At 36.4% G+C, this 17,606-nt stretch overlaps 1 protein-coding gene across 11 annotated transcripts in view; it reads left to right on the top strand.

Annotated features, from left to right (window-relative positions):
- CSPP1 (centrosome and spindle pole associated protein 1) overlaps positions 1-17,606 on the top strand; it is a 91,194-nt gene that overhangs the window by 7,889 nt on the left and 65,699 nt on the right. For 7 of the 11 annotated variants that reach the window (XR_008427461.1, XM_045204861.3, XM_045204860.2 and 4 more), the window contains 6 exons: positions 4,578-4,686; positions 6,549-6,648; positions 11,754-11,857; positions 12,568-12,591; positions 15,827-15,907; positions 17,247-17,345. Coding sequence is in view for 10 of the 11 variants with exons in the window: in XM_053929375.1 (XP_053785350.1) it covers positions 4,578-4,686; positions 6,549-6,648; positions 11,754-11,857; positions 12,568-12,591; positions 15,827-15,907; positions 17,247-17,345 (517 nt within the window). In the remaining variant the exon portion in view is untranslated. Of the gene's footprint in view, positions 1-4,577; positions 4,687-6,548; positions 6,649-11,753; positions 11,858-12,567; positions 12,592-15,826; positions 15,908-17,246; positions 17,346-17,606 lie in introns of those variants that run through there. The other 4 variants (XM_053929372.1, XM_053929370.1, XM_053929369.1 and 1 more) reach the window with 3 other exon arrangements.

Here is a 17,606-nt window from a genome sequence, read left to right as displayed (position 1 = left end):
TGTGTGATAACAACTATATGATATTCTGGAAAAGGCAAACTATGGAGAGAGTAGAAAGATTGGTTGTGGGGAGTGAGGGATGAATAGGTGGAGCTCAGAGGACGTTTAAGATTCTACAATGGTGGATACATGTCATTATGCATATGAGGTCTGTCTGGAAAAAGTCCAGCCATTGTTAATATAATGAGAACAGTTTGCATGACATTGATGTAACCCAGCACCTAAAGAGAGTAGACTGGAATGTGCATGTATGAACATTGGCAACCTCACTGTATTAGTCAGTGGGGGCCAGTAGACGTCATTGAGTGAGCATGTGCACTGTGTGGCCATAGCATTCAAAATGACTGAGAGAGTAGAGCAATGAAATCTGCATCAAATTTTGCATTAAGCTTGAACATTCCTACATGGAAACTATTTGGATGATTCAGAAGGCTGCAGCTATGGGCAACTGGTAATTGGCAGCTTTGTCACAACAGTGCTCCCACTCATGCATCACATCTGGTGCAGAGTTATTTGGAAAAACATCAAATCACCCAGGTGACTCAGCCCCTCTGCAGCCCAGATTTGGCACCCTGCAACTTCTGGCTTTTTCCAAAACTAAAATCACCTTTGAAAGGGAAGAGATTTCAGACCGTTGATGAGATTCAGGAAAATACGACGGGGCAGCTGATGGTGATTGGGAGAACTGTGTGAGGTCCCAAGGTGCCTGCTTTGAAGGGGACTGATGCGTCATTGTCCTGTGTACAGTGCTTCTTGTATCTTACATCTTCAATAAATGTCTCTATTTTTCATATTACATGGCTTGGTACCTTCTGGACAGACCTCATATGTCCAAACCCATGGAATATACAATACCAAGAATGAATTCTAATGTAAACTGGATGTGTCAATGTGAGTTCATTGATTGTAAACAAATGTACCACTCTGGTGGGAGATGCTGATAATGAGGGATGCTATGCATGAGTAGGGTGGGGCGATGAAGTAAATGTGTACCTTCTCACTTCTGCTGTGAATTTAAAACGGCTTTAAACAATCAAGTCTTGAAAAAGAAGACATGCTTAAGAAAACTTAAAAATAAACCATAGACTAGGAGAAAATATCTATAAAACATACTTGATAAAGGACTTAAGTATACATAAAAAATCTTAAAGCTCAATAATAAAAAAACAATTTTAAAAATGGGTAGAAGATTTGAAGACATTTTGCCAATGGTTATATATGGATGTACAAATGGCAAATAAGCACATGAAAAGTTGCTCAATATCATAGTCATTAGAGAAATGTAAGTTGAAACCACAGTGCGATACTTTTGCATACCAAATATAATGACTAAGATAAAAAAGACTGAAAATAACCAAGCATTTGTGAGGATGTGTAGAAATTGCAACTCTCATTGAAGGGTTTCTTCATTTTTTATCAATTTTTAATCAGTTGTGCTTTTTGTGTCATATGTAAGAAATTTTTGCCTAGCCCAAGATCACAAATATCTTTTCTGTGTTTTAGTTTAGAAGTTTTATAGTTTTTCTCTTGTACATGTAAGTCTTTGACCCATTTTGAGTTAATTTTTTCAACACTGCTAGTTGGAAAATAAATGATACAGCCACTTTACACTTAGAGGAACTGTTCACAGTTCCTGAAAATGTGAAACTCAGAGTTACAGAGGACTCAGTAGTTTCTGTCCTAGGTTTGTATTGAAGGGAATTAAAAACATATGTCCACACAAATACCTGTACGTGAATGTTCATAGAATTATTCATAAATAGCCAAAAAATGGAAATAACCCAAATGTCCAGCAGTGGGTGAATAAACAAAATGTGGCATTTTTGTACAATGGAAAGTCATAACAATAAAATAAAATAACTACTTACTAATAGATGCAACTGCAATGATTAATCTCAAAAACATTATGGTAGGCCCTGGCTGGGTAGCTCAGTTGGTTAGAATGTTATACTGATATGCCAAGGTTGTGGGTTCGATCCCTGGTCAGGGCACATGCAAGAATCAACCAATGAACAACAAATTGATGTTTCTCTCTTTCTCTCTCTGTCTCCCCCTCTCTCCTTGTCTCCTTTTTTCTCTCTTTCTAAAATCAAGAAATAAAAATTTTAAAAAGACTATTATGGTTAAGTAAAAAACACCAGACACAAAAGACTACATATTGTATGATTTATATGAAATTTCTAGATTACCCCAATGTTCATAGCAGCACAATTTACAATAGCCAAGTACTGGAAGCAACCTAAGTGCCCATCAGCAAATGAGTGGATCAAGAAACATATACACAATGGAATTCTATGGAGCAGAGAGAAAGAAGGAGCTTATACCCTTTGCAACAGCATGGATGGAACTGGAGAGCATTATGCTAAGTGAAATAAGCCAGGTGGTAAGGGACAAATGCCATATGATCTCACCTTTAACTGGAACATAATCAACAGAAGAAAAAAGCAAACAAAATATAACCAGAGACATTGAAGTTAAGAATAACCTAACAATAGCCAGAGGGAAGGGAGGAAGGGACAGTGGGAAGAAGGGTTTTCAGGAACTACTATAAAGGACACATGGAGAAAACCAAGGGGAAGGATGGAAGCAGGGGAGAGAGGTGGGTTTGGCTGGGGTGGGGTAGAGATGTGGGGAGAAAATGCAGACAACTGTAATTGAACAACAATAAAATAATTTAAAAATTGAAAAAAAATTCTAGATTAGACAAAACTATAGAAACAGAAAACAGATCAACAGTTGCCTGAGTTGGGGGTGAGAGTGAGGATCAACTGCAAAAAGACATGAGGAAATTTTGGGGCTGATGGAATCATTACAAAGAGCGATTGTGGTGATATGCATATACTATTTACTGTGAATTTACTAACAACTTACGGAGTTCACTCTAATGGGTGAATTTTATGATACATGTTTCTTCAATAAAACAGCCACTTATGAATTTAAAAACAAGTCCAGGGCTTAATGAAAAAATATGAATTTATGAGTCTATACAGATAAAAAGCCAATAAATAAATGCAGATGAAGGAAGGGCTGTTAGAATAAAATAAAAGGCCAGTAGGTAAATAACTGCAAGGAGTGGTGGAATTGGCAAATCAGCATTTTGCAGCCATTTAGAATTAGAGATTTAATCAATTAAGAACCATCAATTGATGCTAAGTCTTAGACATTCTGATTAGGAGCAGGATATTTTCATGGTCTGGAAGTATCTCCCTTAGACTGCTTATTAGTTACAAGAAAAAGGTAATGCAGAAATCAGACATCTGGACCAGGTGATCAAAAATAACCACTAATAAAGGGCACATGGACATCGTGTATCACTAATTGTTGACACTTTGATCAGACATCTGGACCAGGTGATCAAAAATAACCACTAATAAAGGGCACATGGACATCGTGTATCACTAATTGTTGACACTTTGAGAAGGACAGACACATCGCCATCTAAGAAGTATTTCTCCTGAGGATGCATAACCTGAATTTAACCATGAAGAAACATCAGGCAAACCTCAAAGGAGGACTGTTGGGTAGGCTGTGTTAAAAAATATCAGTGTTATAAAAGACAAAAGAAAGTATGGAAATGTTTCAAATTCAAGAAGGCTAAAGAGACTTAACAATGAAATGCAATACCTAACTTAGAATGGATCCTGAGCTGGAGAGAGAAATATATGTTGTAAAGGACACTGTTAGGTCAGATGACAACATTGGAACATGGGCAATAGATTAAAAAAAATTAGTGTTGCTGAAGTTGATAATTGCATTGAGGTTATATAAGAGAATAACGTAATTCTTTTTTTTTTAAATAATTTTTTATCCTTACCCAAGAATATGCTTATTGATTTTAGAGAGAGAAGAAGGGTTTGGGGGGAGTAGAATGAGAGAGAGAGAAAAATTGATTGGTTGCCTCCTGTATGCACTCCGACTGGGATTGAATTTGCAACCTAGGTATGTGCCCTGACTGGGGATTGAACCCACAACAGTTTGGTGCATGCAGCAAACCAATTGAGCCAACCAATTGAGACACCTGGCCAGGGTGAGAATAACCTAATTCTTAACATACTTTGAAACATATAGGGATAAAGGACCATGATATATGTAATTTACCCTCTGACTAATTTTGGAAAAAAATTGTGTGTGTGAAGAGAGAACTTGTGTGAACACCACAAGAAAAAAGTAATGCAAACTCTTAACAATAGATAAAAAGTATAGTTGTTCTTCGCACCATTCTTATTGTTGCAACTTTTATGCAAGTTCAAAATTACCTCCAAATAGTTAAAAAAAAAAACTTAAAAAAAGTAAGGTTCAGAGTTTTATTTTTGGATAATATGTGGTGGGGATGGTGGTGGTGGCTGTTTTTTATTTATATTCTGATATTTTAAAGTATATTGGAGGTGTTTTGGGGGAGTTGTGAGAGAAAGGAGGCAGGCATATTTCGGTCAGGCTTGTTTGAAGTTCTCAATTTGATAAGTGAGATTGAATACTAAATGTAGACTAAGCCTGCGTGTTAATAATTAGCCCTCAAGTACTCCAGTAGTTGTGGCTGTGCTCATTGCAGTGGGTTTTTTTGTTTTTTTGTTTTTAAGTATCTGCAAAATGGCTGATAATTTGGATAAATTTATTGAAGAGTGCAAAGCCAAACTGGCCAAAGACAAAGCAGAATTGGAAAGCGATCCGCCTTACATGGAAATGAAGGTAAGGTTAACATTTTCTTCCAACCTCTTTCATTAAAATTATTTTTGAAGGTTAACCCTGTGTAAATGCAAGCATCCTCTGAGTTGACTCTTCACTTTCATACTGTAGCGTGGCTATGCTGATTCTGGACAAGGTTTCAGTGATTTAAATGCAGTGTTTTGTTTGTGGAGTTTTATATTTCACAGTTTCTCCTCTCCCTTATTAGAGTTTTAGTTAATATTGTATGTGCTTCATAAAATGATTAAGATACTACCTCTAGTACAAGGAACTTTCAGAATAGAAGCAGATTAGATATAAAAGCAACTTTTCATTCTTTGTGGAAAAGTTCAGTATTTTAATGAAAATTTTCATTAAATTCAGTATTTTCACTAAAATACTAAACTTTTAATGAATCATTGTCTTAATATTTTTTGAAGCCTACAAAAGTGAATTTATTAGGATAGTATATTGATAGTGTTTATTTTGTATACTTTGCTGAATATAAATTTGTTAAAATGTTTCTGAAAGCAGTTCAGAAAAAGTTTTCTTAAACTCTCTTATTTTTGTTGAAAGTGATTCAACAAATTTTAGCAAATACTTATTAAGACTCTGCTAGGTACTGTGCTAGGCTCTGACACTACAGCACTGATCTAGACAGATGTGGTACCTTTTCTCATGGGCTCAGTACATGTAATAAGATAGAGGATGTGGATTAATCTGTGCCATATGGTCCATTGTAAGGAGGGTAACCACATGTACTGGTTTGTCCAAGACAGTGCTGGTTTACCTGTTGTTCCAGTGTATCTTCTGGTTTAGCATTTGTCCTGGACAAAGGCATCTTGGTTGAGATGATAAATACTATGGGCACCCTAATTATATAGGAACTTACATAGTTAACATTTATTGTGTGTAAAATATGGATGAGGCCAAGTCTTATGAGGTTACATGGATATTTCACGTGAGTCTGAGGTAAGTACTGTTGTTGTTACCATTTTACAAGTGAGTAAACTGTGGCATGACGAAGTTAAGTGATGTGACGAAAGCGATAGTTGGCAGAACAGGGCTTTGATCCCTGGCAAATTGAATCCTGTGCTTGTTCTCCTAACTGCCATTTTAGGTTGTCTTTCTGCCAAAATATCTGCCACGTACAAAGAATTGTGCAAAAGACTGTACGTGTATTATCTCATTTAATGATAATATCCCTATGAAGTAGATGGAATTTTTTTTTTTTCAGATTAGGAAAGTGAGGCTGAATGGGGTTAAGTGATTTGTCCAGGTATACACAATGGTCGATTCAGGGTCTGAGCCTCCATGCGTTCAGCTCTACAGTCCAGGCTCTTAACCCCTCTCCAGTACTTAGGACTGGCTTACAGTGTTTAATACAGCTTTATTATAATTTCTAATACTAAATAGTACACAGATAACCTGGAGGTCTTAGTTCAAGTATCACTTGCTCAAGGAGGCCTTGCAGTGTGTCCCCCATCATTTTTGGGCCTCCATACCCTGCTCTGTTTTTTCCAGAGTCCCTCCCTACCGCTCTCTACATAATGCCATAGTGTCAGTATGTATTATGGTTTTTGTTTGTCTTCACAGTAGTTTGTAAGCTACATGATGTCACAGATTATTACAATTTTTTTCACTCATGTTTCCAGTGCCAGGGACAGTGCCTGGCAAGAACTCAAGTGCCTGTTGATAAGTGAATGAGCTAAATATTAGAACATTTATTATAGTATTAAAATGCTTTGGTTAATTCCTCAAACTTAAATTTCTTCTATGATATACCATGTAATTTTGTCAAGTTGTTTAATAAAAGTACTGAGATGAATTTTCTATTTTGTAGTTTTTTTTCCCTTTTGCTTTTGTAAATATTATATTTCTTTTAGGGAAAGTCATCAGAGAAACTTTCTGAAAACAGCAAAATATTAATCTCCATGGCTAAGGAAAACATACCACCAAACAGTCAACAGACCAGGGGTTCTTTAGGTATGTCATTAAGTGTGCTAAATTGGTTTTAAGATATTCCTAGTAGACTATTGTGAAAGAGCTTTGTCTTGTCAGAAAAAAAAGATATTCTTGGAACCCTGGTAACTCTTTCCTTTCTCACATCTTACATGTGACAGGTGGACTACATGTGGAATATAACACATACTGAGAACTTTGTAACTTTTAAAATGTTATTGCCTTTATTATTTGTGGAAATTATAGCAGTAAGTATAACTAATTAAAAATTAATTGAAAAATCTGAATAGAGTTTGTGTGTGTACATGAGAGCGAGTGAGCAAGAGAAAGTGTGTTAATTGTTGAATAGAAATGGTGGACTTTTATTTATAAATCAAAGAAATATGCATGATGGATACAAAATGCTGTTTGGTGAAAGACCATTTTAATGATTGATGACTATATTGGAATTTTAAAGAAGTTAATACTGCAGCCATACTAATTCTTTGGTTATGGTTTGGTATGACAGTATCTGGAAACTAAATTACTTGTTCCCTGAGAGGAAAGCTGAGCATGTTGGGAGGCATCATCATTGCTGCATGTTTTTTTTTCTTCTCTTTGACACAATAGTGCATCCTTTGTGACTGCGTAACTAGACTAGGGAACTGGTTACTAGTTATTATGCTTCCTGTCTCTACGTTATCAGACTAAAAGCAAAAATGAGGTACTTAGGATAGTGTGTTCTTCCTTTCTCTCATGCCTTCCTCATACTTAGACATTCATTCAAATATTCATTCACACCTTAATTCAGTGAACATTTCTGGGTACAAGTTGTGTGCCAGGCATTATAAAATTGAATAAAGCATGGACTAGGCTTTAGTGGATTTTATAATTTCTTTGTGGTACTCCATTCTCAAAGTAAGAATTAAAATGTTCTCTCTTTAAGCTTAAATTCTGAATTTTTAAAAATAAAATTTAGATTCCTTTGTGAGGGAAGAATGCCTTTCTAAAATGAGTTAAAATTCTAAGCATATGGAATGCTTTAGATTTCTTTTGGAAGGAGAGCTGGGAGCCTGAGTGAGAGGTGTCCTCAGGAATCCTCTGTTATACCCTCATTCAACAGGATTTAAGGAGGCCAGAAATGTCTATAAAAAGAATTCCAGAGTGTTTATAGTGGAAAGTGGAATATAGTATTGCAGAAAAATCAGTAGACATTCACTTACATTTACACCACTTTGGCCTTTTTGCCCCTAAAATACTTCTGTGATGTAATAAAGCAGTGATATGACACATTCATGCTAAGCTCCCATCATTTAGCTGCGCTGTGAAGACTAGGCAAAAAAAAAAAAAAAAGTGGTGATACCCTTATCAGTTCATATTGCAGTCAATTACTTTATCTATATTGATAAAGTATATTGTAGCTGACTCTCCAAGGAAAATTTTTATTTTGTTTAGAAAAGATAACTTTTTATACTCTAGTATTACATAGTAGGACAAAAAAAGGTAGAAGGGCTTCAGGAATCAAATACTTATCTGATATCTGTGCTTCCTGACATAGTATTTTATTATTATTTAAAATATTTGAAAAGCATGTAATGTGATTATAATAGCTTTATTGAGGTGTCTATGGCATAGCACAAAGTTTACCCATTTAAATTGTGCAATTTAGTGGTTTTTAGTGTATTTATAAGTTGTGCAGCTATCACTCATGTCATCACCCCAAAATGTAATTTTACTTTTGAACTCTGTGTAAGGAAACACTGCTGAAAATTGAAGTTTTTCTTAAAAAAATTATCCTTTTACAGAGTTTTTGTTTGGGATGATGAAATGGATAGTGGTGAGGGGACTTCCAGCCAAGATGGAGGTGTGGGTAAATGCGGCCTGCCTCCTGGCACAACCACGGCAAAATTACAGCTGAACTACAGAACAAATATCACTCAGAACTGTCAGAAAATTGAGCTGTATGGAACTCTGACAACTAAGGAATTAAAGAAACCACATTCATCCAGACGGGTAGGAGGAACAGAGATACGGAGACACAGAATAGGCTGGTCCCATACCCACATGTGGTGGATATAAATTGAAGGGATATCTTGGGAGTGAGGGAACCCAGCCCCATACCAGACCACTCAGCCCAGGGTTCCATTGCCAGGAAGATAAGTCCCCATAACTTCTGGCTGTAAAATCCATGGGGCAGTTGGGTTGGCGGAAGACTGTGGGATTCTCAGGTGTCTCTTTTTGGAGGGCCCTGCACATAGACTTACTCAGACATTCCCACTGGCCTCCAGCACTGGCGAAGCACCTTTGGGGCACTAGTGGCATATGGGGAGGAACTGAAGTGTCTGGCACCAGGGTGAGAGCTGGGGCACAGCTTTCTCCAGGACAGAACTGCAGACAGCAGCCACTGTTCTTCTCTGAGCCTTCCCCATGACAGAGCCCAGTGTGGTGGCACCATATCTGAGACGCTTATCATTCTGAATCACACAGTTAGCCCCATCCTGATGATTAACTAAGGCTCCACCCCATCCAAAGTACCAGCCCCCCAAGCTGGTAACAGTGGCTTTTCCATAAGAATGGCTAGGCTCGACACAGGCTTCAGACTTTCCTAAATCTCAAACAGTATCAGCTACGTCAAGCATCTGTACCTCTCTCTGAGTGGCCCCATGCCCGGCACCAGCAGCAGCCATCTGCAGATCGCTTTATAGCTTACGCCAAGGAGGCACCAGACAGAATGCAGGTGGTGGCCGACACTGGCTTGTACCACCTGGAAAACCACAGAGCCTGTGCAACCAGTGGATGGTTACAGACCACATTGGATCACCAAAACCCAACCAACTCCACCAGCCACGGAGGGAGGAGATTGGTGGCCTGTGGTCACAGCCAGTCCTACTAGCTGTCTGGCTTGGGTAAATCCCTCCTATTGACCTGTTGACAGCAATTAAGACTTAGTTACAAGGGGTGGGAGTACTCAGTCAACACAGAGGGTGCACCTCCAGTACCCAGCTTGGGGGCTGGGGCATGCAGGATGCTGTGCCACTGTCCTACAGGACACCTACTACATAAGGCCATGCTACCAAGACACAGAATCAGACCAAGTCTACCTAATACATAGAAACAAACACAGGGAGGCTGGGAAAATGAGGAGACAAACATGGCCCAAATGAAAGAACAGAACAAAACTCCAGAAAAAGAACTAAACAAAATGGGGGAAAAAAAGCAATCTATCAGGTGCAGAATTGAAAACACTGGTTATAAGGATGTTCAAGGAACACAGTGAGTAAGTACTTCAACAGTGTAAAAATGATCCAGTCAGAAATGAAGGATTATTTGAAATAATGAACACTAATTGAAATAAAGAACAATTTATAGGGAATCATCAGCAGAGTGGATGAAGCTGAGAATGAAATCCATGATTTGGAACATAAGGAACCAAAAGATATCCAATCAGAATGGCAAGAAGAAAAAATCCAAAAAACAAGGATAGTATAAGCAGCCTCTGGGACAATTTCAAGTGTTCCAACATACACATCATAAGGGTTCCAGAAGGAGAAGAGAAAGAGCAAGAAACTGGAAACCTATTTGCAAAAATAATGAAAGAAAACTGCCCTAATTTGGTGAAGGAAATAGACATGCAAATCCAGGAAGCACAGAGAGTCTCAAACAAGATTGATGCAAAGAGGCCCACACCAAGACACATCATAATTAAAATGCTAAAGGTTAAAGATAAAGAGAGAATCTAAAAGCAGCAAGAGAAAAGCAGACAGTTACCTACAAAGGAGTTCCCATTAGACTGTCAGCTGATTTCTCAAAAGAAGCTTTGCAGGCTAGAAGGGACTGGCAAGAAGTATTCAAAGTGATGTAAAGCAAGAACCTATGACCTAGACTGCTTTGCCCAACAAAGCTACCAGTTATAATTGAAGGGCAGATAAAGTGCTTCTCAGGCAAGAAAAAACTAAAGGAATTCATGATCACCAACCTATTATATGAAATGTTCAAGGGACTTACTTAAGAAAAAGAAGATCAAAACTATGAACATTAAAATGTCAATAAATATATAACTATCAATAGTTGAATCTAAAAAACAAACTAAGCAAACAAGCAGAACAAAAATAGAATCACAGATATGGAGAACATCGGGACTGTGGTGATTGGGGACTGGGGTCTGGGGGATGGGGAAAAAGGATCAGGGATTAAGAAGTACAAATTGGTAGTTACAGAATAGGCAGGGGGATGTTAAGAGCAAGTATAGGACATGGAGTAACTAAAGAACTTATATGCATGACCTATGGACATGAACAAAGGAGGGGGGATTGCTGGAGGGAGTTGTGAGTGATTGGGGGAGCACAAAGGGGGAAAATTGGGATAACTCTAATAGCATAAAATATAAAAAAATTAAAAATGACATAGGTGATGGTTGCATAACGTTTTGAATGAACTTAATGAAACTGAATTGTATGTTTAAAGTAATTAAAGTGATAAATTTTATATAATATAAAAATTTTGCACAGTAATAATATCCATTTATGTGAAATCAGAATTGGTGGCTTAACTTTGAAAGTTTTTGGAAATTTCAGTCCGAGCTATGTGTGGTCCTAGTTTTTCTCAAACATGTTACAGCAAAGATGTTCTTATTGGTTAAAAATAATGGTATTAATTTTCAGACTGAAAACAGACATTAAAATTGTTGCAGGTATTTTTGTAGAATTATCAGTGGAATTAACTGAAATAAAGCTTTTCTTTGCTTTAATTTTGCTGTCTTGATAAAGCAAGATACCAAGCAGTGCAGAAGCGTTATCTAAAGGGGGAAGGAGTAAATATGAAACACACAAGAACACACACACACGATAATGAAAAGTATTTATTTATAGATGCATAAAAAGTCTTTGGAAGGAGTGAAAAGAAACAGGAATGTTGGTTGTTCTGGGCAGGAGAGCTGGGTAGCTGGGGTTCATGGGTGGGAGTGATATTTTCCAATATATGGATATATTAACTGTTGAAACGTTTTAAATAAAAAGTTTATCCTGATCCTAGTCTTCAGAATGAACATGACTGTGTTCCTTCCTACTGTGCTTTGTTACAGGAGATTGTATTGAAATTGAGATTGGTTTGAAAATGAGCTACATTACTTTAAGAAGTTGTTTTCTTTCTAGGACTTGATTATGGATTGAGTTTACCACTTGGGGAAGACTATGAACGGAAGAAACATAAACTAAAAGAAGAATTGCGGCAAGATTACAGACGCTATCTTACTCAGGTAGAGTTCTGTAAATTAGTTGAGTCTTATGCTTCAGAAGTCATCTCCTAAATTTGTTTTCCTAAGATTTAGTTATATGCGTTAAGTTTTGGTTTTCAGTGGCATCAGCAATAGGATATTGCAGAGAAAGTTGAGTAAATATATGACATTGACAGAGAAAAACATGGTGCTGAAAACTGGTGCCATGGAATAGCAGACTCTTGGGTTTTTGGAGTAGGGCAGTGGTTTCTAATTTTAAATGAAATCATAAATTCTGGTTGTTTATGTTTTCCATAAAATTATGGTTTAAGATAGCCCAGTTAGGATTTCCTACTCCTCTACTCCCCCATCCATGTATTAAAATAACACATGGAGTTGTAGTTGCTAATTATTTTCTTATGAGCTAAGTTTATAAAACTTTATTTAACATATTTAATCAAAAAGTCTTTATGATTTAATCTGTATACTTAAGCAGAACTCTTAAGTGTATTTTGTTAAATTATGTAATAGCTAAATGAAAGATTTATTTTAAGTTTTAAAATGCAATTTACATTTTAGGTTATAAAATTATTTTAAACAAGCATGATGTTTGTAATCATCCTAAGATATTCTTTATTTTTTTAACTACTTTATAACATTTGTTCCAAATTTCTAAGTTCTCTTTTATTCTGATTTGTACATGATGAGAAAGGACTTTGAATATATTTTATCAATGGTTTGTTTCCCTTTAGGGTATTACAGAAGCAAAGAGAAAGGTAGGGTTGCCTGCAAAATGTTCTCCTTTAGATTTTTTTTTTTAGATCTAGCTGCTTGCAGTCATTGGCACCTTCGATATTGCTGTTCTCTTATGAGAAAAATAGCTTTATCGTGATTTTGAGAGTTTCGAATGGTACCATTTTGTATTGTTGCATTTAGCAAGATGACATTATAATTTTTTTTTAAATTCAGTTAAGCATTCTTTTTGATGCTTTGCATTTGTTTTTGTTGCTTTCTTATGCTATCCTTTAGAAATATTCCATATCTGTTGTAAATCCATTTGTTTTCATCATGCCAGCTTTGTTCTTCAAATTATACTATAATCACATTAAGATTAATAAAATAATAGGATATTTAAGTATTCTAAGGTGTTTTTGGACTACATGTTGTCAGGATTTGGATCACTTGATATTTCTGCATCCAAACATGTGGATTGCATCTGTAAATTTATATTGGGAAACAAAGTTTTATAATTTTATAATTATGATTTTATAAAACTTTTTAAAAAGAATCACACACATTCATTCATCATTCAACCAACACTTTTTAAACACCATGAAAAATTAGGTGTGCATCCTGTCTTTAAGGGACTTGGAATCTACCTGTAGAGAAAGCATTCATGCAATTCAGAAAGTGACAACTCCAACAAGAAGGGCAGGACGATTAGGAAAGTCCTCACGGTGTTATTTTGTAAGACAGTATAGGATAGGTAGAATTGGATGTTAGAGGGCGAATTGATCGAGGAGAGGAAGCTTTTCAGATAGCAAATATCGAGTAAAGGAGAATTTGTGGGGTAGACCTTAGTTTTGTATGAATGAGGCATATTAGGTTTACCAGCCTGACTGAGTTGGATTCTTTCTGGGATTAGTAAGAAGTAATGATGTAATGATAGAGAGGACAGGATCCAGTAGAAGTCAGTTGGATGTTTTTACTTGGTGTGTGAAAGGCAGTGGTGAAACATTTACCTCCTGAAGCAGCCTGTGAGGAGCTTGGTAGCTGCTTTACAACAGTTGGTTCTGCATGTTGGAGACTCATCTTATTGTCCTAAATCAGTACTACAGATTTTTACCTGATCTCTCCCATTAATTCTTCATCCATTCTCTATTCTCCTTTCCAGAATGATCCTGCCCTTTACTGATTTAAATACTTCAGTGTCTTTTCACTGTCTTCAGGATAAAAACTCAGAATCCTGTAGGATGGCACTTGAGGGCTTTCACGTTCCAGCCCGCCTTCCTGGCCTCATACCTCATTATCCTTCCTGCTCCCCTCCTTATTGGGTTGGGTTTTCCTCTGATGGCTGCCATGTTCACTTGTAGCTCTTACATTTCTTTGTGGGTGTATGATTTTAAAAAAGAACAGTGGTGGGAGGCATAGGAAAATTGCCTTTGTGAAAGGGGAAGACATCAAGGAGTACAGATGTGTAAATTCAGGTGTTTTGGGTTGAACATGTCTACAAGGGAATGCCAGATTTCTGTTTTTCCCACTCCTGTTTCCTAGAAACTGGGACTACCTGTAGCCAGTTCTTTTTATTTTCTTACTATGTTATAGCACTTATCCCCTTCTAATGTACCATTATGTTTATTCCTTTTTGTCAGTTTCCCCTGCTTGCAGGTAAGCTTCAGCAAGGCAGGAATTTTATCTATTCTCTTTACTGATGAATCCCAAGTATATCAAACAGTTTGGGATATTGTAGACACTCAGTATTTATTGAATAAATGAGTGAATGAGAGAAAATTCAGCTTTTTGCAACACTTACTCTATTGCCCTTATTGTTTGTGTTACTCATTTTATGAAAAATTTCAGACATCCTGGACCTGGATTGAGAGTGGGGAATTGCTCAGTAAAGGAGTGATACATGTGCTCTCTCTCTTCCTAGGGTTAGAACTCGAATGTGTCTTTTTGTATAACTCTACAAAATGATTAAGTTTATAGTGTACTTTAGTATGTAGGGACTGTCATATTATTTGGTATATATGGTAACTGTCATATTATTTCCCTTGATAAGTAAATTTAGAGTTCTACCAACTTTCAAATTAGTTTTTATAGCACAGATTAAATTATTCATAAATTTAGATTTATTGAAACATTAATTTAGTTTTATTAATCTGTTTCTGTAATGTTTTGAAAATAACTTTATTGAAGCTGTTAGTACATCATTTGGTAGTTTGTTTACATGTTTGTTTCCCTGATTGAATGTTTGTAAATCTCTTGAGTATAGGGAACATATATTCTTTGTTTCCTAACCACCTTAAAAAACTGAAAACTATTAGATGGTCAATAACTGCTTGTTTAATGAATAAATGAGAGTCATGGAGCTAGACAGGTTAATAACTATTGATTTTTTAATCCTCATAACCTCATGTAAATGACACCCATGTTTTACAGACAAAGAAACTGAGGCAGAGAAATTAAATTAATTTATTCCAGATTATATACTACTAAGCAGCAGTACCAGAAAGTTGGGGATTGTGTAAATTTTTTACTAATTCCTTGTGTTTGCTTTATAATTATTCAAAGAGATATTACATTTTTTATCTTCCTGGATCCTTAAACCAGCCTCAGTAGGCAGAGCAGATACCACCCCATTTTACAGAAGAAGGAGGTCTGGGTCAGGGAGGTTAAGTGGCTTGCTCAGTGTGGCACGACTGAGACGTGCTGTGGCCACTCCTGGAGCCCAGCTCTTTTGCCTTCTAGTCCAATGCTCTCTCTACTACACTGCATCACCTAAATGTTCACTGATCAGAAGTGGGGGGCACATAAAGAAACAGTCTTTATAGTTTGTATCTTCAGGTGTTTTAGTAGGTATCTGCTCATAATTGCAGGAAACGAACATTAATGCAGCATGCATAGGATATTTGTGAGGAAGTTTAAATTTTCCGTAACAAAAGAATAGTAGGGCATTGAGAATGAAGGATATGTGCTTAGAAGAGGAATATGAATTAAGAAAGTTTCTTTTTTGTCTCATGCTTTATAAAATCATCTCGAATCAATGGTTATATATGTATTACAAATGAAAATTAAGACCTGATTCTCCTCTTCAGAGAGTTGTTGATTGGAGGAAAATTCTCTTTTTTTCTAATATGATCTCTGTATATTTGTAATTTGTCTTCATCTCCATTTCATTCCTTTTCTCTGCATAATGTAATAGCTTAGAATATCGAACTTAAAGGTAGTTTATGAAACATTTTATAAAGGCAATTAGGTAATATGTCTTTTTAATGTGTATATATACAGAAAAATTTTCTATCCACGAGTGAAACAGATCCATCTACTCTGGGAGTTTCTCTTCCTATTGGTGACAGGTTATCTGCCAAGGTAGGTGGGTAGGAGTAGTTACTCTGGGTAGCAGTTTTATGAGGAACCAAAATTGTGAAAGAACATATTCCTGATTTAAATTCAAACAGATTATATCAGTTTCTATACTTGAAGTGTATGTATTTTCCAAAAGTCTGTAGAGTCTCTAACTGTACTGTTTAAATATTTTGAACATTACTTTTGTAATCATGTAATGTGATATATTTCTTTAATATGTCGATCAGTTGAATATCCAGCACTAGTTCCTGAGCTATGAAGTTTATGCTCTGTAACACGGTAGATGAGAGGAGAGGATACTGAGCTTTTATGTAGGGTGAGGGTGTGGGGAGATTGGGAAGTCTATTTCTGTCGCTTCACAAATACATGTACATACTCTTCAGAGGTTTCAAAAGAAGTTTCACATTATGCTATTTTACTGACTATAATTAACCTTTAAAATACAACAAAGATCTGTCCTTGGCCAGTGTGGCTCAGTTGGTTGGAGCATTGTCTCTTAAATCAAAGGGTCTCAGGTTTGAGTCCCAGTCAGGGCACATTCGTAGGTCGCAGGTTAGGTCCTCATTCTGGGTGTGTAGGAGAGGCAACCTATTGATGTTTCTCTCCCCCATTGATGTTTTTCTCCCTCTCTCTCCCTTTCCCTTCCCCTCTCTTTAAAATCAATAAGCATGTCCTCAAATGAGGCTGGATGGATGGATGATACATACATACATACATACATACATACATACATACATCCATACAACCAGGAGGATCCTTCTTTAGCCTGGGGAAGAATGGTTGGCAGCAGGTCTTTAGGGAGGGGGTGAAGGGTGGGGACAGGAGATTGCCCTGAGAAGGAAAGTTACCTGGTCAGATCTCCTTGAGAACATGCTAATGACAGACTTCCTAGTGAACACATTATGTGTTTAGTAGTGGGAAAGATTTATTTATGATGCTTTTGACATAGTGCACCTGGATTGTCTAGGATTGCTGTTGATAAACAAAGCTAGAATCCATGGATCTATGGGGCATGGCTCCTTGGAAAATGTAGTCTCAGCTATGGAACTAGTGGACTGTGAAATGGAGATGTTTCGCAACTGAAGCAGCTCCCTTTTATTAGAGACCTCATGTTAATCTGGACCTAAATGTGTCGTAATGCATGTTTTAACATGACAAGAAAGGGGAATTGCATTGATGATCTATAACTTCCTGCTTCTCCTGTGCATTGCAACTATTACTGTCCTTGAAATTATTAGTAAAACTTGATTGTAGGCAAGATCTCTGATTTGTGTGTCTGATTTAACATGAAGGTACTTTTTCCTGAAATTGAAGTTAACATTGCCTTTTGGTCTATTTCAAGGAAAGATTGAAACTTGAACGCAACAAAGAATACAATCAATTTCTCAGGGGTAAGGAAGAATCCACTGAAAAGTTCAGACAGATAGAAAAGAGTACTGAGGTAGGTATTGCTTTTAAAGTAAATCTTTAACACTACAAGATGAATATTTTGTACTTACTTGAAATATTTTTATGTTAGACATACCAATTGGTTGTTAATGTGTTATTTAAAAAAAATAAGCCGAATTGTACTAAACATAGGATGTTTAAATATTTAGTTTTGTAAATGGTTTTGTCTCATGTTAAAGAACTTGCCATACTTTTTAACTTCATTTTAATTTTAGAGATTGGTTTTAAGTTATTTTTGTCTATTTTAAGTGTT

Source organism: Desmodus rotundus, chromosome 8 (assembly GCF_022682495.2).
Source record: "Desmodus rotundus isolate HL8 chromosome 8, HLdesRot8A.1, whole genome shotgun sequence".
NCBI classification, from domain to species: Eukaryota; Metazoa; Chordata; class Mammalia; order Chiroptera; family Phyllostomidae; genus Desmodus; species Desmodus rotundus.
Note: the sequence above shows the minus strand (reverse complement) of the source record. Positions and strands in the feature narration are given on the sequence as shown.